Source organism: Neoarius graeffei, chromosome 9 (genome assembly GCF_027579695.1).
Source record: "Neoarius graeffei isolate fNeoGra1 chromosome 9, fNeoGra1.pri, whole genome shotgun sequence".
In the NCBI taxonomy this organism is placed as follows: domain Eukaryota; kingdom Metazoa; phylum Chordata; class Actinopteri; order Siluriformes; family Ariidae; genus Neoarius; species Neoarius graeffei.
In genome coordinates, this window is record NC_083577.1 from 55,764,893 (window position 1) to 55,792,200 (window position 27,308).

A 27,308-nucleotide genomic window follows, 5' to 3' on the forward strand; every position below is an offset into this window, starting at 1 on the left:
AACAGTTGATAGCTCCGAATGTCTGTGCTTGGTTTGTGCCCTGGGTTTCACCTGTGAAGTCTGTATTTGTTGTTAAAAAAGATAAACCAATATGAAGACCAGAGATCTGTCTATGGGAGAAAAGCAAGCCATTTTAAAGCTGAGAGTCAGTTGGCAAGTTTGGAATTGGTAAAGAAATACAGAGATGAGCCACAAAAGTTCTGGAACCAAGATTAACCTCTATCAAAGTGATGAAAAAGCCAAAATATAGAGAAAGAAACAATCAGTTCATGATCCAAAACATTTGAGCTCATTGATCAAGCCAGGTAGAGTTAGTGTCATGGCTTGGGCTTTCGTGGCTTCTTCTGGACCAGGCTCACTAATCTTTATTGCTGATGTAACTCATGATGGTAGCAGCAGAATGAATCCAGAAATCTACAGAAAGATTCTGTTTACTAAGTTACAGAGAAATGTATCCAATCTTAGGGATGAACTTCATCATGCAGCAAGGTAATGACCCAAAACATACTGCCAACCCAACAAAGGACTTTTATCAACGGAAACAAGTGGAAGGTTTTAGACTGGCCAAGTCGATCAGCAGACCTTAATCCAACTGGTTAAGGTTTCATTCCACCACCTGAAGAGGAGACTGAAGGGAGAAACCTCCCTCCAAAAAACCCAAACAACAACCGAAAGAAGCTTTAGTACAAACTTGGAAAAGCATCACAAAAGAAGAATGCAACAGTTTGGTGATGTCAGTGGGTCTTAGCTTGGTGCATTTATTGCAAGTAAGTGACATGCTAAAATGTTAGTTTTATTTAATTTATTTGAACACAACACTTTTTTGCAATACTTTTTACAATACTTTTGCTCACCTAAAAATTGGATGGTCTGCCACCAAAGATGCCATGTTTTAAATTGTTTAACACATCTAGATGTAAATATCAGGACATCAAAGCTAAAATTCTGATCTATTAGCTCATATTCATATTTTCACCTCAAACCCAAACGTCTTCAGTGTATAGCAAAAGAATTGGCCTTCCTGTTCCAAAACTTTCAGAGGACTGAACGGAGGTCTGCTGGGACACTTGGGCCCTTTGTTGACAAGAATAGCCAGAAAACAAGCATGATGTAATTGGGATCATTTATAGGCTATCCACGTGAAGTCATGGTCACACAGTGATGACTTTGCTTGTTTCCTTGCTGAGTGCTAATAGAAAATTGGAAAACATCACTACTTCTGAAGAAAACTGCCCTTGCAATGCTCCAATCAGTTTCATACATGACCTTCTGTTTTATTTACAATATTGTCCAACATGATACATAAAATTTAGGCTTATTTTTATATTCATGTTTAGGCTTGATTTTATGAAATTTGTCCCAAGTGGGGTCTCTGTAACTTCACTTGCATTCCTGGTTTGACCTTCAGCTGCCCATCACCTGCTGTAGCAAAGAGCCCAAAGGACATTCTTAGCTTTCACAGTATAGCCCATTCTGACCACTTTGCTCAGCAGAGAAAAGTGAAGTGTTTTGATACATGGAAAAAAAAATTAGACATGAACCCCGATGCAGATGTGGTCGTCTTATGCTGCTGTACATTTATTGTCTTTTTCTCCCTGTCAGATTGTAAAAGTTCTTCTTAGTGAGTATCGCTGATGGCTAACTGGCGCTGTATCCCGTAATGATGAGAGTGGCATCAAACCATGGAGAGACAAATGCCCAGATTTGTGACCATCTTTTTTTTCTTGGCACTATCAGGCTTTATAATACTCCTCTGCAACATCACATCTCTGGAAGTGAGTACAGTGACTCTACCAGTGGAACTTTGTGCTAAGTACCTTTTGATATCGGTGCATTTTCTGTGCTACACAAGAAAATGACGACAAACGTATCTACATTTATTCTGTTATGGACCATATTTCAAGATAATTTTAGTTTAGATTCACTTTAATTAAACAGCACTTGCAAAGAGTACCCTATTTATTCATGAAAGAAGAACAAATAGCTTTTTGTCCCCCTGGCAGATAATGCAGGGGTATATAGCTATTGCTCTGTCTGTCTGTCTGTCTGTCTGTAAACATTTTTGTTTCCGGAGCATAACTCAAAAACTAAATTTTTTTACACGAAACCTCAGTTATGTTACGTGACTAGAGGAGTTGTGCCTTTTGACATTTTGGGATTTCTGTGAATTTTTTTTTTTCCGTATTTCCATGGCAACCAATTCAACTTAGGAAAATTTGCAGTGGGGTTTTATGTGGGGGCCAGAGGGATGTGTCATCTTCTGTTGACTCTTGTTTAGCTAGATGTATTCAATGACTGAATAAATCATTATAAAAATGGTATAACTGTTAAATACTGAGGTACACTTTCTAATTTGTATTGCAGATCCTTAAGGATAATATTAAAAATAAATGCACAGATAATTCATTGTTGCATTGTCACAGGAACTGATATTTGTGTGGAATTTCCCCAAAATAGTAGACACTTTTTTTTAATATACAAGTTCTAATTTGTAACTAACTGGTGCTATCAAGTCTTGATTTGTGACTACTGCTTTGATTGTACATGCAAATTCAAATGTGTTTTATTTCTTTGCTCTCAGAAGTTGAGTGGACAAGTTATATCAACCTTCTACCAAATACAGAATGGCATCCAGTCAGCCTTCAAATCCCCTGGAATCTTGTGGCCACTAGAGTTAAACCACACGTACTGTGCACACTTTGGCCAGGAGCCCACAGCAGAAGAGGCAAAAGAAGAGAGATATCTGCTCAATTCCATTGCATGGCCAGGCCCCTTGATACAAGGCTTGCCTGTGGAGTTTAGCAGTGACCCTTCAAAGAGCTACTTTGTGATTCAGGGCCCAGCAGAGCAACACCTAGGCAGTCAGCTTGTGGTTAATGTTCATGTGCAGAACTTCCTGGGCCTGCCCAAGAAGCATGGTGGCGATTTCCTTATAGCTCGGCTACATTCGCCCGAACTCGGCGCTGGCGTTGCAGGGCAGGTGCACGACCATCATAATGGCAACTATACAGTACTATTTCCACTGCTGTGGGCTGGCGTAGCGTGGGTGGAAATCACCATGGTGCATCCGAGTGAAGCAGTGGTGGTGCTCAAGAGGTTGCAAGAGGAGCAACCCGACCGGGTGTTTTTTAAAAGCCTGTTCCGCTCTGGCTTCTTATCAGAGACCACCGTGTGTAACCTGTGCCTGCCACTCAACCAGCAACCACTCTGCAACTACACTGACCCTGAAACTGGCGAGCCCTGGTACTGCTACAAACCCCAAATGCTAAGTTGTGACACACGAATAAATCATTATAAAGGGGGCTACAAGAAAAACCTCATTACTGAATATGAAGCACAGTTTTTCCAGAGGTAAGATGGTAACTGGGGTCTGTTTGGGCAGATGTTTTTAGATAAAGTACTGTAGAGAAGTCTTAGGCACATGTAAAGAAATGCTGTAATGCAACGGTGTCTTTTAAAAAATGAAATGAAGTATTTCTACATAAAATCTACAATAAAGAACATCAAACAGTAATATTTAAGCAATATCACATAAGCAAGACCGTGTTTATACTGAATATCAGCACAGCTGTGAATCCGCCAAAGGTAGGAGGCCACAAGCTGAGCTCTCAGGTAATCACAGCCAATCTGATATTCGGTACAACTGCACGATTGCATGATTGTTAACTCCGGTCCAGTAATTTGATTGGATGAGTGGCATTCCAAGAGTGCTTATATTTACTCTAATCACACTAGAATATTTCAGTTTGTATCACTCTGCTTGTCTGTGTTACCTACATAAAGTTCCAGTTCTAGTGATGGTTCGAAACCGTTACTACAGCAAAGTTTAGCGTAGATTGATCATCAGCAGACATGACAACACATTTTTCATGAATTTTACTTTTGACAAAGTATGAAAGCTTGTCAGGGTGAAGATGAAAGGAAAGAAGGGAAGCCCATTTCTCCTTTAACAGGACAGTTAGGCAACGAGTGTACCTTCTTCAGGATCTGTTTCTGTTAGAGAAGCCATATTCTGTCTCAAATGTCAGTCAGTATTAATTTATTGTTTATGGAACTATTGTATAAAAGCAGTATGCACTCGCAATCATGTGGTTAAACACAATATCAGCACTTGCAGCCTCGTGCCTATGGCCAAATCCCAGCCATGCCAATATTCAATACAAGCGCACACTTGCTTATGTGATAGTTTAATTATAAACAGTAATAAATTAAACAGTATTTGGTGTGACACAAATTTGCTTTTTAAAAATGCATCTTCAGTTTCAGGTACAATTGTATAAGAAAATTAGCTGGTACTTTTTTTTTTTAAAGTATCTTAGAGAACCTGCCACAGTTCTACTTTTTGGGTTGTCGCCTTCCGTCCAACATTCTCAGTAGCATGATAGCTCAAGAACAAATGGATAAAAGTTTGTAGGATATGAAATTGCCATTGTAGCCAGCATATGAACTGATTAGATTTTATTGATTGATTGATTGATTGATTGATTGATTGATTGATTGATTGATTGATTGGAACAGGGTCAAAGTCACAGCAAGGTCAAATGTGTGTGTTTATTTTTTTTTAAAAAAGCTTGTCAGCCGATGATTAAGCTTACCAGCTGATGAGCTACTGCCATCACGCAGCGTCCGTCTACAATTCACAATCACTACTCCTCCCTGAGTTTTCAATGGATTTTGATTGTTTTGTTTTGGAAGATCCAGTCTGCACAAAAGTTACTCTGTGGTTTTGTGACTTCTCATTAATCAATCAAATCAAAGTCCTTCCTACGCCATGTGGCACATAGGGCGGCACCGATCTCAGTTTCTGTAGCCCTCAGCCTCTCGCTTATTACATAGCTAGGGTTACAGTGGGGGGCTAGTCCTCTGGTAACCGCAAGAGTTTGACTCCCAACCCACATCGTGCCTTGCCAGATGGCAGTAGGTACCATTTTTATGATGGTCTTTGGTATGACCCGACCGTGAGTAGAACTCACAATCTCCCGATCGAGAGGCGGACACGCTAACCACTCGCGGTATTTCTCATTAACAAGGCCGGTTAACGAACTTTCAGGAAAATCACTACTCCTCCCTCAGTTTTCACTGGATTTTGATTCTGATTGTTTTGTTTGGAGGATCAAATTGTTCTAATTGTTCTCAGGAAGAACAACTGAGCTAATTATAAACGAGTCTGGTTTCTCATGGTACAGCCGTGTGAGCTACTGGGTCACTGACGCTCTGGTTGAAAAGCCATGTTTGTAAATCTAAAATCGTTTTCCTCTGACTCACTAATGCAGAAGTCACAAAATTAACATCAAAGATAAAAATTAGTTAATTAGAAATTAAGACGGGGTGGCACGGTGGTGTAGTGGTTAGCGCTGTCTCCTCACAACAAGAAGGTCCAGGTTCGAGCCCTGTGGCCGGCGAGGGCCTTTCTGTGTGGAGTTTGCATGTTCTCCCCGTGTCCGTGTGGGTTTCCTCCGGGGGCTCCGGTTTCCCCCACAGTCCAAAGACATGCAGGTTAGGTTAACTGGTGACTCTAAATTGACCGTAGGTGTGAATGTGAGTGTGAATGGTTGTTTATGTCTGTGTCAGCCCTGTGATGACCTGGCGACTTGTCCAGGGTGTACCCCACCTTTCGCCCGTAGTCAGCTGGGATAGGCTCCAGCTTGCCTGTGACCCTGTAGAACAGGATAAAGCGGCTACAGATAATGAGATGAGAAATTAAGGCTTACACAGTATTGTAGCCTTTTTTTTTTTTGGTTTAATTTCTTTATTAAAGAAAATGGGGAAAAATAAGGGGAAATTTTTCAGTTAGTTTCAGATCAGAAAAAAAATCAAGTCCTGAGAATTTTGTATGATTTGCATTACTCTTACCTTAAAATAACAATAAAATCATGCTATGAAGCAAAAATAATTATATAATTGCTCAGTAGTTACTAAAAAGTCTTGTTTTGGAAACAATTATGTCTATTTTACATTTGCTTTCAGGGATGTAAATATCAAAGTTCCTATACATGCATCAGGGATGGACAATGTGACTGTATTACCTGCAGTAAAAGGTAAGTTCTGGTATTAAATTTGTTTCCTTATTTAGCATTGGTTTAAAATTTAGCCATGTACTGTATTGTTACTAATGGTTTTGTACATTAGAAAAAAATGTTTCAGTGAATACCAAGCTATAATGCAGTAATTATGATTTCTGTAAGCCAAGTTACAGTCATCAATTTTTGTGCCTGATGCCTCCGCATACTTCATCTCACCCTGGATTGAGCACTCAAGTCTACAGCAATTAAAGAAGAAGAAACCTTTATTTGTCACATGCACACTTCAAGCAGAGTGAAATTCATCCTCTGCATTTAACCCATCTGAAGCAGTGAACACATGCACTCAGAGCAGTGGGCAGCCACACCAGAGCACCCGGGGAGCAGTCAGGGGTTAGGTACCTTGCTCAAGGGCACCTCAGCCCAAGGCCGCCCCACGTCAACCTAACTGCATGTCTTTGGATTGTGGGGGAAACCGGAGCACCCGGAGGAAACCCATGCAGACACAGGGAGAATATGCAAACTTCCGGGTTTGAACCCGGAACCTTCTTGCTGTGAGGCGACCGTGCTAACCACTACACCACCGTGCTGCCCAACCAACTATGATAGAACTGATTGAAAGTGCATTTCTGGCAGTGGGACAGTTAGGCCTAGAACAGGGTGTGTCCCTGAATTATGGTTCTTGGCTGGTGCCAGATATGGTTAGCACAGTTGGTGATGCGGGGTGTATGCAAGGTAACTCTATAGAACTTTTTGGGCCTACAGCCAAAGAAGACCTAGAGAGAAGCCTATAGGTTTCTAAATATAGAGACAGGCAAAACCAAGTAACCACTTAGGTTGTCATCTAGTCATCAGTGCAATCCTCATCAACCCTGGGTGGACACAAAATAGTCAGAGCCATGCCCTCACACATTTAGCAGGCATTAGTGTGACCCTCAGCTGAGCTGTGGACTGGCCTACAGAAAATACCCTCTATGGCTAAAGAATCCCACAGATCCTGCTCATGATGGGCAAAGGCTGCATCTGACCAGTGGGCTCTGTTGAATTTGGCACAGAGATACAAACTTCAGGTCTACCAGCAATTCTCAAGTTTTCAGGGCTCACAGCCTTGTTAATTTTCGAGATCTTCCACTCTGGGATGACATGGTGGTGTAGTGGTTAACACTGTTGCCTCACAGCAAGAAGGTCCTGGGTTCGAGCCCAACGGCTGGAGAGGGCCTTTCTGTGTGGAGTTTGTATGTTCTCCCTGTGTCTGCATGGGTTTCTTTGGGGTGCTCCGGTTTCCCCCACAGTCCAAAGACATGCAGGTTAGGCTAATTGGTCGCTCTAAATTGACCGTAGGTGTGAATGTGAGCATGAATGGTTGTTTGTCTCTGTGTCAGCCCTGTGATGACCTGGTGACTTGTCCAGGGTGTACCCCACCTCTCGCCCATAGTCAGCTGGGATAGGCTCCAGCTTGTCCGTGACCCTGCACAGGATAAGCGGTTATGGATCATGGATGGATGGATGGATCTTCCACTCTGTTCTAACAGGTTCATTACCTCTTGGACAAAGTTGTAATCAAGAGGGTATATCCAGCTGTCCAAAACAATGGGTTCTACTCATTGCTCATATTTATTTCAGAAAAATGGAAGGAGGTTTTTGTCCAATTCTACATTTGAGCGGAATTAACTGAGGTTTAAAGACCATATCATTCTGTTTGTTAACGCTAGTTTGTTTGTTTGTTTGTTTTTCTGTTGTCTCGCCATGGTTAGCCTCAATTAGTCACTGACTAGAGTAGATGCAATATCTAGGCAGTATATATGCCCAGGAGAGTGGCATCTACACCCAAATGTGGTGTCCCAGATCTGGGTGAAGTTTAGGAAGGCAAAGTAAAAATCTTTGCCAAAAATAACTCCTTGTTGGGTTTTCCTGATGGACCAGGACAGTCTGTTCAGCCAGGATGCACTGGCCCAAAACTGACCTCAATGCATAATGTACTGTATGCACTTCCACCACTGCCATTTATTCAGCCAACATTATACAAAATTCAGCAATCAGGCCACAGAGTTGTGCTTGTGGTACCAAAATGAATAGCAAGGCCCTGATTTCCTCTACTGACTTTGCTGATGGCTGGAATAGCAGCTTCCCACTCAGAAAGGTCTGTTATCTCAATTACAATGGACTTGGACAAGAGTGGGAGAGCTGCATGTTTAAGCCCTTCTTGTATACCCTGGTGGACAGAAACTGGTTTGGAGAGATTTTTTCTGTATTTGGTTAAGGGTTTGACCCTTATATCAGTGAAAGCTAATATTAATGTTACAGCACAGTGGCAGTCCTAGCTTGTACAGCACACTGGGTAAACCTTACGGTTTTTGATCGCGAATGTCACCCTGCCGCCTCTGCCAAAATGCCGCCTTGTGTGGCTGTCCATGTCACCTATACCTAAATCTGCCACTGCTACAGCATACAGAGACATTTTAAGCAATTGTATACTTTCGGCTTTGTGGCAACAGTTTGGGGAAGGCCCTTTCCTGTTCCAGCACGATTTTGAACCTGTGCAAAAAGTGAAGTTAAAAAACATGGTATGATGAGTTTGGTGTGGGGGAAACTCCAGTAACCTACACAGAGTCCTGACCTTAAAACTTCTGAACACGTTTCAGATAAACTGGAACATCAATTGCTTGCTCTGACAAGTGCCTGTCCTCACAAATACTCTTTTGACTGAATGAATGGGCATAAATTCCCTAAGACACAGTACAAAATATTATAGAAAGATGAAAGTGTGTTATAGACGGAAATGGGGTCACCTCCACATTAATAATGCCCATGGTTTTGTAATAGGATCTGCAACAAGCTCATGTAGGTGTGATTGTCAGCTGTCTGCAGACTAATGGTCCTATAGTGTCTTTTTATAGTAAAATATTGTCACCAAATGTTTTGATGTGTATTAATAAGTAAATTGGTATCGATAACACCTAAAAGTTAAGCTATTATATATTCAATATATTTTATTACAAGAGATTTAACCCAGTGCAGTAAAAAAGCAGTAGCTTTTTTTTAATTTGTGTTTTACTGTTGGAACGTTCAGAAATCTGTTGGTGGATTTTTGTTTTTTTTTTCCCTCCTTATTTTACAAAAAGATAATAACCTGGGCCCTCATTATCAACACTGCAGAAAAAGGTCCTAAATTAGATGTAGAGTTAAGCATACTCATTAAAGAGTTATAAGAAGCCATTACTGGCAAAATTCAGACTTTCTCTCTCTCTCTCTCTCTCTCTCTCTCTCTCTCTCTCTCTCTCTCTCTCTCACACACACACTATCAGACTCACACAGTATCAAACCACTTTACACAGCCATACTATACTCACACAAACTAATCCCTGTCAACCCATTTCAGAGTCCAACCTTGTAAACCCTCACAAAAACCCTTACTGAAGACAAAAAAAAAATATCCTTACAAACTAAAAATGAGACAATTATATGTTTTTGAGGCATAATATGTTGAAAAATAAACAAGGAAAAACTTCAGTTGCAATTTTTCCATATCATAATTTACTATATGAAATTCATGATTATGCCCATCCCATAATTCAGAATAATATTTCTTTCGGAGTTAGGGTCAGTGTGTGTGTGTGTGTGTGTGTGTGTGTGTGTGTTGTGCACTTATTTGAAAAGAATCTACAAGTGCAACTGACAAATGAATAGTAAAACATTTTAACTACATATTTACTAAAACAGCAGGAACAATCTGCCCTTTAAATAGGTTTCATTCAGGAAGAAACCTCCCACTGTACCTTATTCTTTTTGCCGGGGTTCCCATTGCTTCTGTGTGTTGAATACTCTTTCAAAAACTACTTGAATGGAAAAACAGAATGGCCATTTTGTTCAGCTCACAGTGACATGTTGTTCAATTTCATGTGGACGCTTGACTTTTGAACATGATATCAAAGTCTGAGCTCTCAAGCACCGAGCAAAACCTGGTCACGGAACGATAATATCCAAGGTACTGAGAATGAAACCCTCTGCCTGCATAACGCAATGGTTTCCGGTTCGATTGGTTATTGCTTGTTTCATATGTAATGCGCACTGTGACCACACGGAAAAAGTACTTGCAGAATACAAACATTTTAGTGAAAAACTAGGAATCGGTAAGACTATTAGAATATGCCCGTAAGCCTGACAAAAATAAAAATCTTAATAAAAAAAAAAAAAAAGATTTACGGCTATTCCTTATGGGTTGACAGGTATGCAAACTGCCAAACCTCTTTCATAGTCATTCTCTCTCTCTCTCTCTCTCTCTCTCTCTCTCTCACACACACTCACACAAACTACTAACCCTCTAACTTTTACTAATGTGTGAGACTTTCACTGTGTTTGTGAGAAACTTTGAGTGTGTGTGGGTGAGAGACTATGCGTGCAAGAGAGAATTAGTGTGTAAGAATTTATTCACAGTTTCTGACTGGCTTAGAGCCAGAGACAATTGCCACTTGCCAGAAGATTGTTTGTTCATTTTTATTGCTCAGCTATGCATCATTGTATCAGTGTAATGACATTTCTTTAAATATTACATTATTCCTGAAATATTGCAACTATTTTGTTGCAAAATTATGACTTTTTTTTTCCTCAAAATATTGACTTTTTTTTCTTGTAATGTTATAAGTCTAGTCTTGAAATTTAGTATTTCTTTTCATTAAAATGTGGCCCTAAAACTCCATTGTGAACTAAAGTTATTAACTCCAACACAAAGTTAGGATAATCAAATGTGCATCTCATAGTTGTTCAAATGTAATAAATGAAGCTTAATACCCACAGATCGTGATCTGCATTTCGCTGCTCTTTAAATACAGACACGCTTACAGTTAACCATATATGGCACGCAGGCATCACTGCACCTTAAGCACAAATGTATATAGACCATTATGTCTGTGTATGAATAAAGCTTGTACACTCAGTTTACATACAGATTAATGAATATGCACTGTTGATAAATGAGGCCCTGTGAGTAGTATATAATTGTGTGATGCGCACAAGCTTTTAAATTTTCTTCCCTCAAAGGAAAAGTCAAGATAAAGAATAATTGCAATACTGCTGGCTACTACTTACACAACTCCTGGAGGCCTTTGAGTGGTGCAGTCATCCAGCAGTTCAATGACTCCTCAACCATAACACAATGTCTTAGAGGGAAGATCATGTACATGTTTGGAGATTCCACTGTGCGACAATGGTTTGAATACCTCACTGCTTTTGTTCCTGGTAAGAACAGGTTTATAAACTATTAATTATCTTTTTGTGAGTTACAGTGGCCTCAAAAAGTATTTGGACACTTGAACCACATTTACAAATATATGACTTGCTAAATTAGAAAACACCAACTCTTGTAGCATTTATTTTATATATGTACTTGTGATATATCACAAGTACACTTAAAAATCATTTTCCAAAAAATAGATTGATTGATTAAAATATAAAAATAATAGATATACTGTTTAAAATTAGACAACAAAGTACTTGAACACTCCTTGTCAGAGGTAATCAATAATTAAGGTGATGAATGTGGTTACTCTGTTATAGGCACCTGTATAATATTAAAGATAACTGACAATGTACCTTAATGAGAGAAAACATTATGACTAACTGCCATATATGTTGTTGGTCTGCCACGTGCCTCCAAAACATCTATATCATGTTTCAAAGATGTTCGAGCCCCAGCACTGCCAAACTGCCACTGTTGGGCCCTTGCGCAAGGCCCTTAACCATATCTGCACCAGGGGTGCTGTATCATGGCTGACCCCGCACTCTGATCCCAACTTCCTAACAAGCTGGGATGTGCAAAAAAAAGTTTGGACACACCTATACATTCATATGCTTTTTCTATATTTTGACCATTTTCTACACTGTAGAACAATACTGAAGACATCAAAACTATGAAATAACATTTAGAACATATATGGAATTATGTGGTAAACAAAGTGTGAACAAAAACAATATGATTCGTATTTTAGATTCTTCAAAGTAGCCACCGTTTATCCTCATGGTGCTTTGAACACTATTGGCATTATCTTAACCAGCTTCATGAGGTATTCCATTACATTAATGGCATTAGAACAGGATAAGCGGCTACAGATAATGGATGGATATCAGACGCTCTTATTCAGAGTGATGTACAACACACCCAGAGGAGCCTGGGGAGCAGTTGGGGGCTGGGTGTCTTGCTCAAGGGCACTTCATCAATTCCTGCTGATCCAGGGAATTGAACTGGTGACATTTGGTCCCAAAGTTGCTTCTCTAAAGCCAGTATCTCACAGGGCTGCGACAGCTTGCGACAAATTGCGAACGTCATTCACAAGGGAGTTTCAAAAGTGTCTTGAAACATTCGCGGGGCTTCTCAATTTCCTCGCATGAGTCGCAAAGTGTCACTCCTTCGTCGCTGAAATTTTGAACATGTTCAAAAAATTTGCATGACAAAATTTCTCTCAAAATAGCCGCAAACGCGTCACTGGTGTCGCAAAGCCGTCACGAACCCTTCTCAAGTCAGTTTCCGTGAGACAGGAAGTACGAGTGTATGGGTAGTATCTCACTGGGTTGCAACAGCCTGCGACTCGTTGGAGACACAATTGCGATAAAATGTGCGAATATCAATTCGGTGTGATTCCAAGTGAAAATTGTCGCTAATTCGCATATTTTATCGCAACTGTTGTCTCCAGCTAGTCGCAGGCTGTCACAGCCCAGTGAGATACTACCCTTACCATTAGGTCATTAGTGGGGCAGATAACCAAAACTGTGCACTTTGTGATAAAAGCATGAAATTTTGTACACTTATAACCAAATACATTCTGAAAATAATTGGATATAGCGCCATCTTGAATTGTCAATATGGCCGCCAGTAACCTTTATTTGTGTGTGTGTGTGTGTGTCAGGGGCGATTTCTCAGAGACAACAAGGGAAGCCGAGCTTTCCCTAAAATTCTCTCCCCAAACTGCGGCATCTGACGTTGAATTCTCATTAAAACAATAACTTGCATAACATAATATATGCCCAAGATTGTATTTACATTCATAACTATCCTGTAACTTATTTGAGTGATGTCTGACGAACTTGCAGTTCGCTACGAGAATCACCTTTGCTGCCAGGCTGTAACCAGCGTTGCCAGATACTGCTGACGTTTTCCAGCCAAAATATGTTCAAAACCCGCCAAAATGCACTTAAAACCGCCCAATCTGGCAACACTGGCTGTAACCTTTCTTATTTCAATGGGCTCTATGGCTGGCAGCCGGGTATCCGTTGCAGTCTATGAGAGGGTTCTGAACAGCCAATTTTGGCTAGTTGTTATTGGTTAAAATCGACAAAATCGTCACTTCCAGGGAAGCCGGGCTTCTCTGGGACTAAACGAGACAGTGGGAGGGGCAAGAAGCCGGGCTGATGGAGGTAGTGTTTGAAAGACATGAGGAGGGCGGTCGCTGTACTTCGGCGTCGGCGAGGAACACGGAAGCATGATCAGTCAGTCAGTCCCTAGCGGATGTCGAGAAAGTGTAGTCGTGTGCCAAAGTGCTGTCTGAATTTCTTTTCATATAAACGTTTCTTCTCATTGATGTCTCTGTACATTACTCTGTAAATAAATGTAAATATTACTCGTTGTGCTCTGTTAACTTTCATCCATTCTATCAGTTTGATCATTCGTGAATTCACTCATTTATTTCATTTGTAGTTCAATCTGGTTGTAGGCTAGCTTGAGCCTTATTGGGATCTGCAGTGCTAGCTGCTAACAGAAATTGGTGAAGTCTCTGGAAAGCACAACCAGCTAGTATGACAGGGTCACAGACCATTTTCTGGAAAAGGAGCGGAGGGCAGAATTTGTGTATAAATAGTGTGCATCATATAATGTTCATGAATCTGAAGTGTGTATATTGTTCAGTATTGTTAAGAGAATGGTGGGCTCTGTGTTATGTTATACCTGGGTATAATATTCAAGGTTCTGTGTGTTGCATAGCCTACCTGGTTATGAATTTCCAGACTGTGTTGCAGAAGATGTTCAAGGATGTGTTGCACAGCTGGGTGTTGTGTTAAAGACTCTGTGTTGCATATCAGGGTATGATGTTCAAGGCTCTTCATTGAATAGCCAGTGATTTTTGGATGTTTGATATTTTTGATTAAGGATATGAGGCACTAGCCTGGCAAGCCAGACTATAACATGAAATGTACAAGCAAAAATACTTTCTTCCACTAGGTAGGGTTGTCTAGTTCACTATGCTAATGGGGCACACCTTTCTATGCTTTGATATCCGGCCTACAGGTTTTACGATGAATGCATAAAATGGGCTTCCCCTGTTTTAAAAACCAGCAGCCGCCACTGGTGTGTGTGTGTGTGTGTGTGTGTGTGTGTGTGTGAGAGAGATGGATATAATTTGATATTGAGGACACAATTTGTTAAATTTATTTACCATACCATTATGAATTACCTTTTGCATACACGCTCACCCCCCATCATGGAAAATTCAAGATGGCCACCAGTTTTCAGCTGTGAGGTGGACTGGTCAGCTATGGATGATCTTGGTGTAGAATTTAACATTTTTCTAGATGCAGAATTTGAAATAGGAACATTAGAATTGCTTGGAAGCTTCCATGTACCTCACAATTCAATATGAACACCATTTCATTCAATTAGTTAATTCCAATAAAATGTGGATGTCGAAACAGCCAGGGCACACTGGCAGTACCACTGCTGTGAAACTCAGCATGGGGTTCAGTGTCGGCTAAATACACTCTGCTTTATAATGACATGCTTTCTGTAGTCAGTAATCAGAATCAGAAACACTTTTATTGCCAGGTATGTGGACACACACGAGGAATCTGACTCCGGTTTCACTTAGCGCTCATAGTACAAAAACAGATAAAAAGCGTAAACACAAAACAAACAAAAAGTGGTGCAATAGGTGCATAGTACAAACTAATCCAGGTAAGTCAAGTATGAAATGGATAAATAAAGTATACAGTGTGCACCGAATGACGGTATGAGTTCAATGTACTGGTTCTGGTCATAGTTTAGTAGTAGTGTATTTTAGTTTCCTAAATGCTATCTAATATTAGCCCCCCCATCTAATTAATATTGTAGTTTGCATATTAAGATGTTGTCATGCTCGGCCCCAGACATCCACTCCGGAGATTACGAATCTCTCATGCCAGCGCCGATCCGGGACGGGAATTCCATCTCGCCTGTATTCACTTCCTGGTTTTCACCACTGCCTATAAATACACCGTTCTCAGACTCTGACTTTGCCAGAATGTCTCGTTTTGCGTCTCTAGTCGTTTCTGTGCCTCGTTGTGGTTTCATAGTTTTTCTCTCTAGCTTATTTTTCTAGTTCATGTTTTTTTGCACTAGCGCTTTTTCCTTGTTCATGTTTTTTTGTTCTAGCGTTTTTGTCCTTATCTGTCTCGTGTTTTGTCAAGGTTTTTTTTTTTTTTTGTCTCTTTTTACCCAGACTATTTTTGCCATTTGTGTTTTTGTCCTGTTTGTTTACCTTTTTGCCATGCCCTTTTCCCCCCTGGATTAAATCACCTTATTTATTGGATTACTGCCTGTGTTCTGCTTTTGGATCCTTATCTCACCACACCTCCACCACCCCTAACAGATGTAGTTAGATAGCCGCACAGGATGTGCCAGTGCGGGCGAGCCAAGCCAAGGGTAACAGGGCTTTATATTACTTTAACATAGTTACCCGGATGGTGTACAGATCACACAGGAATTAAATGGCACTAGATGAACAATTGGGCTAGGTGTAGGTCAATTTTTACACCTGAACCTAGTTGTATCCCATACTTGAATGTGTTTCCTGCGGTTAAAGGTGGTAAAAGGATTACCCCTCAGCCTTTGCTGCATTAATAGTTCTATTTCATTTCTCCTGACCGCCAGAGGCGGTGCTTTAAGCACCCGGATGTCCATCACATGTGCATGCAGTTTGAGTGTCTGTATACCAACAAGGTTGCTTGCGACAGGGGGTGACGTATGTCACTGCACCGGTACTTAAGGTGCGTTCACCCCGGAAGCGTTCTCTTGCATCTTCTCGTGCAGAGCAGATTATTCGAGTAGTACTATTTTCTAAGAGCAATCGCTGGAGTCTTGCAAACCCTTAACGGGTTGGAGCTGCGTTTTTTTTTCGCCCTCTTAAAGACTGCGATTTGCCATTTGCTTAAGGTAAGAAACCGTTTGAGTAAGTTCGCTGACTTTGGCAGCTAGCAACTTCCAATTATAAATTTCAGTTTTACCGCGATCATAGGGGTGTTTTCTCGCCTTGTAGCGATCTAATAAGTATCGTTTTGTTGCAAGTATGATACTTAATTGGTGCTTGTGTGCGCTTCTGATTCGCACTGCAGCTTGTTTACTTCAGCTGGTAGCTGAGTGAGTTCACTCTGACTTTGGCAGATAGCAACTGCTAACTATAAGTTTCAGTTTCACCGCGATCATAGGGGTGTTCTCTCGCCTTGTAGCGATTTAATAAGTATCGTTTTGTTGCAAGTATGATACTTAATTAGTGCTTGTGTGCGCTTCTGATTCGCAGTGTAGCATGTTTACTTCAGCTGATTGCTGATTACCTAAACGCGGCTGGGTGAGCGTGTTCGCTCCTGACTCCACCGCGGATATTTCATTTGGTTGCTTGGCTCTGTATTGGTACTTCGACACTGCTTGTTTACCGTCACCTAATCCATATTTAGGTAAGTAGAATAAACAGCGGTCATGTTTATGTGCTGATTGTCTCAAACCTTTAAGGTAAGTAAAGTATTTTCAACTAAACTGGTTATGAGTGAGTCCACTTGGACTTCGGCAGCCAGCACCCTCTAATTATAAGTTTCAGTTTCACCGCGAGCATATGGGTATTTTCTCGCCTTGTAGCTTGTTTATTTCAGCTTTGATTGCTGATTACCTGAACGCGGTTGGGTGAGTATGTTCGCCTGACTCCGCCGCGGATATTTCGTTTTGTTTGCTTGACGCACTGCTAGGCTTGCTCAGCTGGAAAGCAGTTTGGGCTCTCGACTGCCCCCAGCACCGAGTGACTACGCTCTGCCTCCTAAGTCTAGGAAGCGCCCTAAGCAGCCGTCACGGGAGGCTCCCTGTAGGCCCAAGTACCAGAAGGTGGACCCCTTGGCGCAACAAGTGGGCACCTTGGCTCTTTTTGTATTGTATTGATTTATTTCGCAATAAAAACATAACATGTAAACATAAATATTACGGAGGATAACACAAAAGTAAAAATACTTTTTTCCATTGTGGTTCTTCAGAGCTTGCTGAGATTAAGGCTTTGCTCTATAACCTACAACCACCTGAAGCACAGCCTGCTGATGCTCTTGCCTCTGCTGCTTCATTTACTCCTCCTGAGCCACAGCCTCTGGTGCTGTCCCCGGCCGCGGAGCTTCAAGAGGAGGACGTGCTTTCCACTATGGTCAAGCCCACAATAAAAATGGCGCCTGGGGTTGGACACGGCACCATCTGAAGTACGGATGCAGAGTGCCTTTTTTAGACTCCCCCTCTGCTGTTTTCACTGTTCCACCTTCAGCCCCCTTTATGGAGGAGCTGTAGAGATACAGGATGCGTCCAGTCAGGGTCTGGTCAGCATGGAGGCGTTGAGACCCGACGCTCGCTGTCCACGGCCACAGTGTCGTTTGACCGATGACTTCATCAGGAAGAGCTATGACGCTGCAGCACGGGCTGCACGCATAGGCAATTCGTTATCTCACCTGATCCTGGCCCAGTCTCAGGCTCTTCAGTCTTCTGGAGCAGACCCATCACTGCAAAGCCTAAGCGAGGCCTCGCTGCAGGCATTTGCTTTCATGTCCAGGGAGCTGGGCAGACTCATGTCATCTTTAACTCTCGCCAGGCGTCAGGTATGGTTGGCTCAGTCACCACTCTCAGATCCCTGCAGGAGGGCCCTCCGCACTCTCCCAGTGATTCCGGGACAGCTGTTTGGTGCTGCCGCACAGGCACGTCGGGGTACAATTCCCCCCCCCCCCCCCCGTAAGGGGTGTGGAGGCAGACGTTGACTACTCCACTCCGGCGGTCGGACACTTCACCAGTCAACAACTTGCCTACTGGGAAGTGGTAACATCAGACCCCTGGGTTATATCCACCCTCTCTCAGGGTTACAGCATACAATTCAGATGACAACAGCCGAGATTTCAAGGGGTCAAAATGAAAGCTCTGGCAGTACGCCAGGAGGTCTTGACCCTCCTGGAAAAGGGGGCCATCAAGCCATTAGATCCACCTTCACAAAACAGTGGGTTTTATTCCACCTATTTCATCATCCCCCCCCAAAAAAAAAGGGGTGGGCTTCGCCCCATTCTGGATCTGAGACATTTGAACGACCATCTCAAGGTCTTCAAATTCCATATGCTGCGCACATCCGATGTCTTAAACAGCATCAGACGGGATGATTGGTTCACAACCATCGATCTGAAGGATGCATACCCAGAATCTTTATGAGATTCGTCGCGGCAGCACTGTCCCTACTTCAGAGCAGGGGAATGCGTATCCTCCCCCTACCTGGATGACTGGTTGGTTGGTTCTCAGTCAAGGGTAGACGCGCTCAGCGACCCAGCCGTGCTGGTTTCTCACATCACCAAACTTGAGCTCAGGGTGAACCACACCAAGAGCTTCCTTACACCCAGCCAGAAGACTGTTTTTCTTGGCCTTCAGCTAGATTCTCAGCTGTTGAAGGCAACCCTGTCTTAGCAATGGGTGAGCGATATTGTCCGACGGCTACATCGCTTCAGGAAGGGACGAACCCTGACCTTCAGGTCTTTCCAGACACTACTAGGTATACTCACCGCAGCCTCGTCGGTAGTTCCGTTGGGCCTCCTCACACTCAGGCCTCTACAAATCTGGATGAACAGCCTTGGGTTACAGCCACAACATCACAGGCACAGGCCAGTCAGAATCACGGCCAGTTGCTCCTCATGTCTACGTCCATACCCTCTCGCAGAGAAGTAGTTGCCACCGATGCATCACTGATCGGCTGGGGCACAGTGTGGCAGTGCAGGACTGCCCGGGGCGTATGGGACAACACATCAATGTGTTAGAACTGCGGGCCATTTTCCTCGCCCTGAAACATTTCCGTCCGGTTTTAGCGGGTCGGCATGTCCTTATAAAAACCGACAATACATCTGTGATCTATCATATAAACCACCAGGGCGGCACCAGGTCACTACCTTCCCTGAAAGCTCACTCGGCACCTACTGACATGGGCTTACCCTCGTCTGGTGAGCCTGAGGGCAATGCATTCACCAGGAGTGAGGAACACTGCTGCGGATCTTCTGTCACAACAGAACCCCGATCCAGGGGAGTGGAAGCTGCACCTGGAAGTGGTGCAAAGTATTTGGCTGCAATACGGCAGGACAGAGGTGGACCTTTTCGCCTCCCAGGCCACGACACATTGTCCCCTGTGGTTTACACTGAAAGAAACGTCAAGCCCCTTGGGCCAAGACGCACTGGCACACGAGTGGCCACAGCAGTTCCTATATGCTTTCCCACCACTCCTGCTAATTCTGGCCACTCTCGAGAGGATCCTCAAGGAGGGTCACAGGGTGCTGTTGATAGCCCCCTATTGGCCGGGGAGAGTCTGGTTCCCTACCCTGTACGGGTTGCTGCACAAGGAGCCTTGGTGTCTCCCTGCACGGATGGATCTCCTCTCACAGATGGAAGGTCAAATTTGGCATCCGAACCCAGTACGGTTGCAGCTGTGGGTGTGGCCTCTGAAGGGCCCGACCCATTGCTAGCAGAATGTGAGTCGACCGTTGTGCGGACCATCCAGTGTTCCCGCGCACCTTCCACCAATGCACTCTATGCCAATAGGTGGAAGCTCTTTGTAAGTTGGTGCCAAGCACGCCATCAGGAACCGGCATGTTGCCCGATACCGGGGATTCTCAGCTTTTTACAGTCTCATCATGTAGCGGCTATATCCGCAATGTACAACAGGGTAGACTGGCTGACTGTGGGATCCCACACACGGGTGAGCCACTTTCTTAAAGGTGCTCAGTGCATAAGACCCCCTCAACGCAGTCCAAGACCAGCTTGGGACTTGCCTCTGGTTTTAAGTGCACTGTGTAAACCTCCATTTGAGCCCCTACAGGGGACGGAGCTCAAGTGGCTATCTTTTAAAGACAGCCGACGTCATAGCTAAAAGGAATGCTAAGAGAGCGGGTGAACTACACGCCCTGTCTATTGGCCGGGAGTGCTTACAATGGAGCCCGATGGCACGGGTGTAACATTGTGGCCTAATCCTTCGTTTATGCCCAAGAACTTCTCCTCCTCTTTATACACCAATCAGCCCCTCAGCCTGGAAGCCTTCAGACCACCACCTGAGGAGAATGAGCAGGGCCAAGGTCACGTCCTTCTTTGCCCAGTTCGAGCACGGAGGGCATACATTGAAGCGACTGCTGCATTTCGGCGGTCGGATGCACTGTTTGTGGGCCACACTGGACATAGGCGCGGCCACGCGCTGTCCAAACAGACTGTCGAACTGGACCGTGGAGGCCATTAGTAGCAGCCTCCCGGTCCCTCCCCACATCCGAGGCCACTCCACTCGGAATGTGGCTGCATCATGGGCAGCTCTACGTGGAGTTCCACTCTCTGATATCTGCGCCGCTGCCTCATGGGTCTCAACTTGCACGTTTGCAAGGTTTTATAGGGCTAATGTGGCCATGCACAATCCACTGGCCACAGCCACCCTTTTCAGCCATTCGTAGGGTATATAGGTCTTCCTCGTGACCCTGTTGGTATTAGTCATCCGGGTGCTTAAAGCACCGCCTCTGGCGGTCAGGAGAAATGAAATAGAACGATGGTTACGTATGTAACCGCGGTTCTATGAATTTCGGATGACCGCCAGAACTTGGCCGTCACTCGGAAGGCTGACGAGAAGACTGCCAAGAGAACGCTTCCGGGGTGAACACACCTTAAGTACCGGTGCAGTGACATACGTCACCCCCTGTCGCAAGCGACCTTGTTGGTATACAGACACTCGAACTGCATGCGCATGTGATGGACATCCGGGTGCTTAAAGCACCACCTCTGGCGGTCATCCGAAATTCATAGAACCGCGGTTACATACGTAACCATCGTTTTCACTGTATGAGAAAACATCAAAGAAATCCAAACTTGTGAGTCTTCATGGTCAAGAACCATCAACTTCTTGCACAGGCAAGACTGATTGGAAGCTCTGTATTATATGCCAAAAACACACTGCAGGGGCATTGACATGTCTTTTGCAGTCCAAGCAAGCAGACCTGCTTCATGTCATGCTACAGTTTTGTCCATAAATATTTGGACACAGACAATATTTTTCTAATTTTGGTTCTGTACATTACCACAATGAATTTTGAACAAAACAATTCAGATGCAGTTGAAGTTCAGACTTTCAGCTTTAATTCAGTGGGTTGAACAAAATGATTGCATAAAAATGTGAGGAACTAAAGCATTTTTTAAACAATCCCTTCATTTCAGGGGCTCAAAAGTAATTGGACAAATTAAAGAATTGTAAATAAAATGTTCATTTCTAATACTTGGTTGAAAACCCTTTGTTGGCAATGACTGCCTGAAGTCTTGAACTCATGGACATCACCAGACGCTGTGTTTCCTCCTTTTTAATGCTCTGCCAGGCCTTTACTGCAGCAGTTTTCAGTTGCTGTCTGTTTGTGGGCCTTTCTGTCTGGAGTTTAGTCTTTTAACAAGTGAAATGCATGCTCAATTGGGTTGAGATCAGGTGACTGACTTGGCCATTCAAGAATATTCCACTTCTTTGCTTTAATAAACTCCTGGGTTGCTTTGGCTTTATGTTTTGGGTCATTGTCCATCTGTATTATGAAACGCCGACCAGTCAGTTTGGCTGCATTTGAGCACACAATATGCCTCTGAATACCTCAGAATTCATCCGGCTGCTTCTGTCCTGTGTCACATCATCAATAAACACTAGTGACCCAGTGCCACTGGCAGCCATGCATGCCCAAGCCATCACACTGCCTCTGCCGTGTTTTATAGATGATGTGGTATGCTTTTGATCATGAGCTGTACCACGCCTTCGCCATACTTTTTTCTTTCCATCATTCTGGCAGAGGTTGATCTTGGTTTCATCTGTCCAAAGAATGTTCTTCCAGAACTGTGCTGGCTTTTTTAGATGGTTTTTAGCAAAGTCCAATCTAGCCTTTTTATTCTTGAGGCTTATGAGTAGCTTGCACCGTGCAGTGAACCCTCTGTATTTACTTTCATGCAGTCTTCTCTTTATGGTAGATTTGGATATTGATAGGCCTACCTCCTGGAGAGTGTTGTTCACTTGGTTGGCTGTTGTGAAGGGGTTTCTCTTCACCATGGAAATTATTCTGCGATCATCCACCACTGTTGTCTTCTGTGGGCGTCCAGGTCTTTTTGCATTGATGAGTTCACCAGTGCTTGCTTTCTTTCTTTCTTTCTTTCTTTCTCAGGATGTACCAAACTGTAGATTTTGCCACTCCTAATATTGTAGCAATTTCTCGGATGGGTTTTTTCTGTTTTCGCAGCTTAAGGATGGCTTGTTTCACCTGCATGGAGAGCTCCTTTGACCGCATGTTTTCTTCACAGTAAAGTCTTCCAAATGCAAGCACCACACCTCAAATCAACTCCAGGCTTTTTATCTGCTTAATTGAGAATGACATAACGAAGGAATTGCCCACACCTGCCCATGAAATAGCCTTTGAGTCAATTGTCCAATTACTTTTGGTCCCTTTAAAAACAGGGTGGCACATGTTAAGGAGCTGAAACTCCTAAACCCTTCATCCAATTTTAACGTGGATACCCTGAAATGAAAGCTGAAAGTCTGGACTATGTCCATGTCCATTATATAACTATAACTTGAATATGTTTCAGTAAACAGGTAAAAAAACAAAATTTGTGTCAGTGTCCAAATATATATGGCCCTAACTGTATGTGCTTCCCCCATGGCTAGGTAGTCACCTGGAATGATTTTTGATTAACTGGTGTGCCTCATCAAAAGTTATGGCCAGTAATGGGAGAGAGAGCTGTGTCACCCTGTCATGCGCATTTGTGTGTATCGTGTGCCTACATGATAGTAAAAGTCACTAAAAATGACTTGTAAAATTAAAGTGCACCTGGAATTGCAGCACCTGTCTCTAGTTCTTCATTGCCCACTCTCAAGTTGCTACAGCGACAATAATCGTGAACAGCTGTGTGTGTGTGTGTGTGTGTGTGTGTGTGTGTGTAAAACAAAGGTTACTGTTGAAACAGCTGGTTAATAGTATTTGCAGAAGTGACCATAAAGAGGGAAGTAAGTTTTGAGAAAAAAATCTAGCATCATCTGTTTGCACAAAGAAGGCAATTCTATTCACCAGAGTATTGCAAAAAAAAAAAAAAATCATCTTCTACAGTTGGAGATATATTGTCTAAAAAAGTTGAAAAATGAAGGACACATGAATGAAAAGACAATATACAGGCATAATTATGAGTAGCTTGTCCATGTTCTAGTGTGGATAAACAGAAACTTTGCAGTTGAAAATCCAGAGGAAACTTCCACCACAACTGTTACAGAAATGGGTTGACTTTATGCTTAGCTGTTGGAGTTATTCTGTGAAACGAAGGATGACAAACTAAATGCTAAAACACTAACTGATCTGTAATGAAGCCATTACAAAGTGTCCAAATACTTTTTTTGTCTTAATTTTGACCAGAATATATATTATTTGTATATTACAAAACAATCTTTGTGTGTGTGTGTGTGCGTGCATGTGTGTGCAGGGCCGTCGACAGGGGGGGACAACCGGGTATTTTGTCCCGGGCCCAGGCATGTGGGGGGGCCCAGAACTGGTCCCTCATGAAGATGCCATTAATCATTCTGTTTCATTTCAAAATGTGTTGATTTGGGGGAGAAAAATGTGCTATATTTGCATTCAATGAATGATTTCTGGTTCTTTTGCCTTTATTGTCTTCGAAAATAGATTCAAGAACCCACCTACCACCCCTAATGCAGAAATGGTTTGGTCTTTGATTAAGGCGCCAAATAACACGGCACTATTCCATCATAACGCTTCGACAATAAGCGTGCGAGCCCGTTTGCCAACATGCACAAGTCAGGAGCAAAGAAAAGAGAAAAAGAGATGAAGCCAAGAGCCTCAGGGGCTCACTGCATAGATATTTTAGAAAAGATTCAGATGATGCAGCAGGTGGTGAAGGCAGTGGGGCAGCTGAGCCAGGTAAGACACAGAACTTTTTTCCAGCCCCGTAATGTAACCCCAGCATGCGCGACGCGCCATTCATAATTATAAAGTAGGGGATAGCAGGGTACACTGAGTGAACACTGAAATGCACAGGGCATTGAATTATTTCATAAACATATCGGTTTAATAACACTGTGTTGCATATATCTCAATGAAGCAAAGAATAGCACATTGGCCCGCAATCATATCCAAATGTTTTAGGCACGCTTGCTGAGCTGTGCTGAGCTGGACTCCGGTTAGCTGAAAGCCCGTGGAACGCTGCCTCTTGTTAATTAAACCTTATTTTGTTGGAAATCATCCCGTGTAGATACGACGGCATGTGAAATTGCCAGCTGGATAGAGTTTAATGTAACGAATGGGCTATAAATGGGGTGTTTTGAGGTTAGTCTGTTGCAAAACATTAAACTTTCGCTTAGACTGGATACTCTTCAAACAATTCCCTTGCTCAAGTGAAAAATGATAGGCCTGTATGAAAAGCGCAATTAATGAAAGTAGCCTAATAAGCCCTAAATGAATAAAACAACCTCTGTTTTATTGTTGTTGCTTACACGTTAAGATTTTGAAATCTTCTCGGTCCAGTTCTATATCCAGGGAACGTTGTAATCCTTTTGGTTTATCCGTAATAAACGTGTCAGCCCCCAGGTCAGATAGGCTAATGTTACGTGGTTGGGAGGGTGTCAATTTTTTTTGTAACATTCTAAATCGAGTACGGAAAGGACGTTTATGAAAAACAAGACAAAAACATACACTGAAAAACTCACTGTACACATCACTAGTGGTGATGCTTCTATGTTCAGATTTTGGGAAAGCCATAACTCCGTTCTCATTGAGGCCCAGTTCCATCCCGTAAACAATCATTTTGGTTTATCAACTACCTGCGCTCAAACATGTCACAGGAGAGGCTCAATGGGCTGGCTATGCTCTCTATAGAGCGCGAACTTGCAAAGAAGCTGGACTTCAATGACCTTATTGACGACTTTGCCACAGCAAAAGTCCGGCGCATTGCATTTCGCACCTGAATAGTTGCAGACTAAGGAAATGTTCAAACTGTAAATATGTTGAAATGTTGAAATAAAATGGTTAACTGTTATAATGGGCTTGGAATACCTGTTATTTAAGGGTTGGAGTGAATGGAGACTGTGAAAAGAGGGGTTGGGTGTGGGTGGTTGCTGTGTGGCGATGTGCGTGCGCGCGTATGTGTGTGTGTGTGTGTGGGGGGGGCCCACTCAGATTATTTTGTCCCGGGCCCAGCCAAAGCTGTCAACGGCCCTGTGTGTGTGTGTGTGTGTGTGTGTGTGTGTGTGTGTGTGTGAGAGAGAGAGAGAGAGAGAGAGAGAGAAAATGGGTGGCTTTCTTTAAAATAAATGTCACTTGGTTAAGTGTCCAAATACTTTTTGGGGCCACTGTACTTTGGTCGTTGTTTCATTTTATTATTATTTTTTTCTTCTGCCATGCCTGTTTCCTGCAGAACTGAAGGAGTTCAACCTTCACAGCTCTAAAACTGTGGGGCCATTTATGGCTGTGGACAGCAGAAACAACATTCTGGTGAGCTACCGCTGCCATGGGCCGCCCATCCGCTTCGCCCCAGTACTTTCTTCTGAATTGCGCTACGTAGCAAATGAGCTAGACAGGATCAAGGGTGGGCCGGACACAGTGGTTCTCATGAGCGTATGGTCTCACTTCAGCACTTTCCCTATTGAAGTATACATACGGCGCCTACGGCACATCCGCAGGGCCGTGGTGCGGCTGCTGAACCGTGAGCCAGGAACCTTGGTGGTGATCCGCACTGCCAATCTGCAAAAGCTTGACCCAGAGAACAGCCTGTTCAACGGTGATTGGTTCTCTCTGCAGACTGATGCTGTTCTGCGTGCCATGTTCAAAGGACTCAATGTGCAGCTGCTGGATGCCTGGGAGATGACACTGGCCCATCACCAACCCCATCTTCTACATCCACCTCCCACCATCATCAAAAATATGATAGACTTGATCCTCTCCCACATTTGTCCAGTTGGGACAAAAAAGAGGAGTTAACAAAAGGTCTAAAATATAATAAGCACAGCTCTGTTTCTAAAGCATTTGCCACAGTCGGGCAGTGCCAGAGATTTTCTAGTGCTGGTACTATGGGGCTGCTTGACTTTTCAGTGAGGGTGCTCTGAAAGGTAGGGTTTCCTATTAATGTGCCGGTTGCCACAATTTAATTACCTCCGCCAAGAAGATTATGCTTTCGTTTTTTTTGTCTGTAAACAGGATTATGCAAAAACTACCAGTCCTATTTTCATGAAAGGTGGAGCATGGGCTAAGGAAGAACCCATTAAATTTGAGTGGATCCAACTCATAAAGTGGCTCGATAAATTTAATTTCACATTCACTAAAGTTGCGACATTTAGCCTTGGCAGAGGTCTGTGCTCTCCTTCTAATTTTTATTGCAACACTCCAACACACTTGTGTACACACACACAGACACACACACACAAAAGCACAGTTGGGAAAAAGTTGGGACAGGGGCAATAAGAGGCTGGAAAAGTTAAAGGTACAAAAAAGGAACAGCTGGAGGACCAAATTGCAACTCATTCGGTCAATTGGCAATAGGTCATTTAACATGACTGGGTATAAAAAGAGCATCTTGGAGTGGCAGCGGCTCTCAGAAGTAAAGATGGGAAGAGGATCACCAATCCCACTAATTCTGCGCCGACAAATAGTGGAGCAATATCAGAAAGGAGTTCAACAGTGTAAAATTGCAAAGAGTTTGAACATATCATCTACAGTGCATAATATCATCAAAAGATTCAGAGAGTCTGGAAGAATCCCTGTGCATAAGGGTCAAGGCCAGAAAACCATACTGGGTGCCTGTGATCTTCGGGCCCTTAGACGGCACTGCATCACATACAGGCATGCTTCTGTATTGGAAACCACAAAATGGGCTCAGGAATATTTCCAGAGAACATTATCTGTGAACACAATTCACCGTGCCATCCGCCATTGCCAGCTAAAACTCTAGTTCAAAGAAGAAGCCGTATCTAAACACGATCCAGAAGCGCAGACGTCTTCTCTGGGCCAAGGCTC

At 43.1% G+C, this 27,308-nt stretch overlaps 1 protein-coding gene across 1 annotated transcript; it reads left to right on the top strand.

Moving 5' to 3' along the window:
• Positions 1 to 1,617: 1,617 nt before the first annotated feature.
• Positions 1,618 to 26,584, top strand: LOC132891833 (NXPE family member 3-like). The gene is made up of 5 exons (XM_060929859.1): positions 1,618 to 1,775; positions 2,582 to 3,351; positions 5,968 to 6,038; positions 11,058 to 11,255; positions 25,714 to 26,584. Exons 1-5 carry the CDS (start codon positions 1,683 to 1,685, stop codon positions 26,274 to 26,276), a joined length of 1,695 nt encoding a protein of 564 aa, XP_060785842.1. The 5' UTR covers positions 1,618 to 1,682; the 3' UTR covers positions 26,277 to 26,584.
• The last annotated feature ends 724 nt before the right edge of the window (positions 26,585 to 27,308 follow it).

Bases quoted from the DNA above. Each gene is read 5' to 3' on its own strand.
- LOC132891833 (XM_060929859.1), top strand. From the start codon at position 1,683: ATGGAGAGACAAATGCCCAGATTTGTGACCATCTTTTTTTTCTTGGCA. The intron at 1,776-2,581 runs GTGAGTACAGTG...CTTTGCTCTCAG, and splicing joins GCAACATCACATCTCTGGAA to AAGTTGAGTGGACAAGTTAT. The intron at 6,039-11,057 runs GTAAGTTCTGGT...CTTCCCTCAAAG, and splicing joins TGTATTACCTGCAGTAAAAG to GAAAAGTCAAGATAAAGAAT.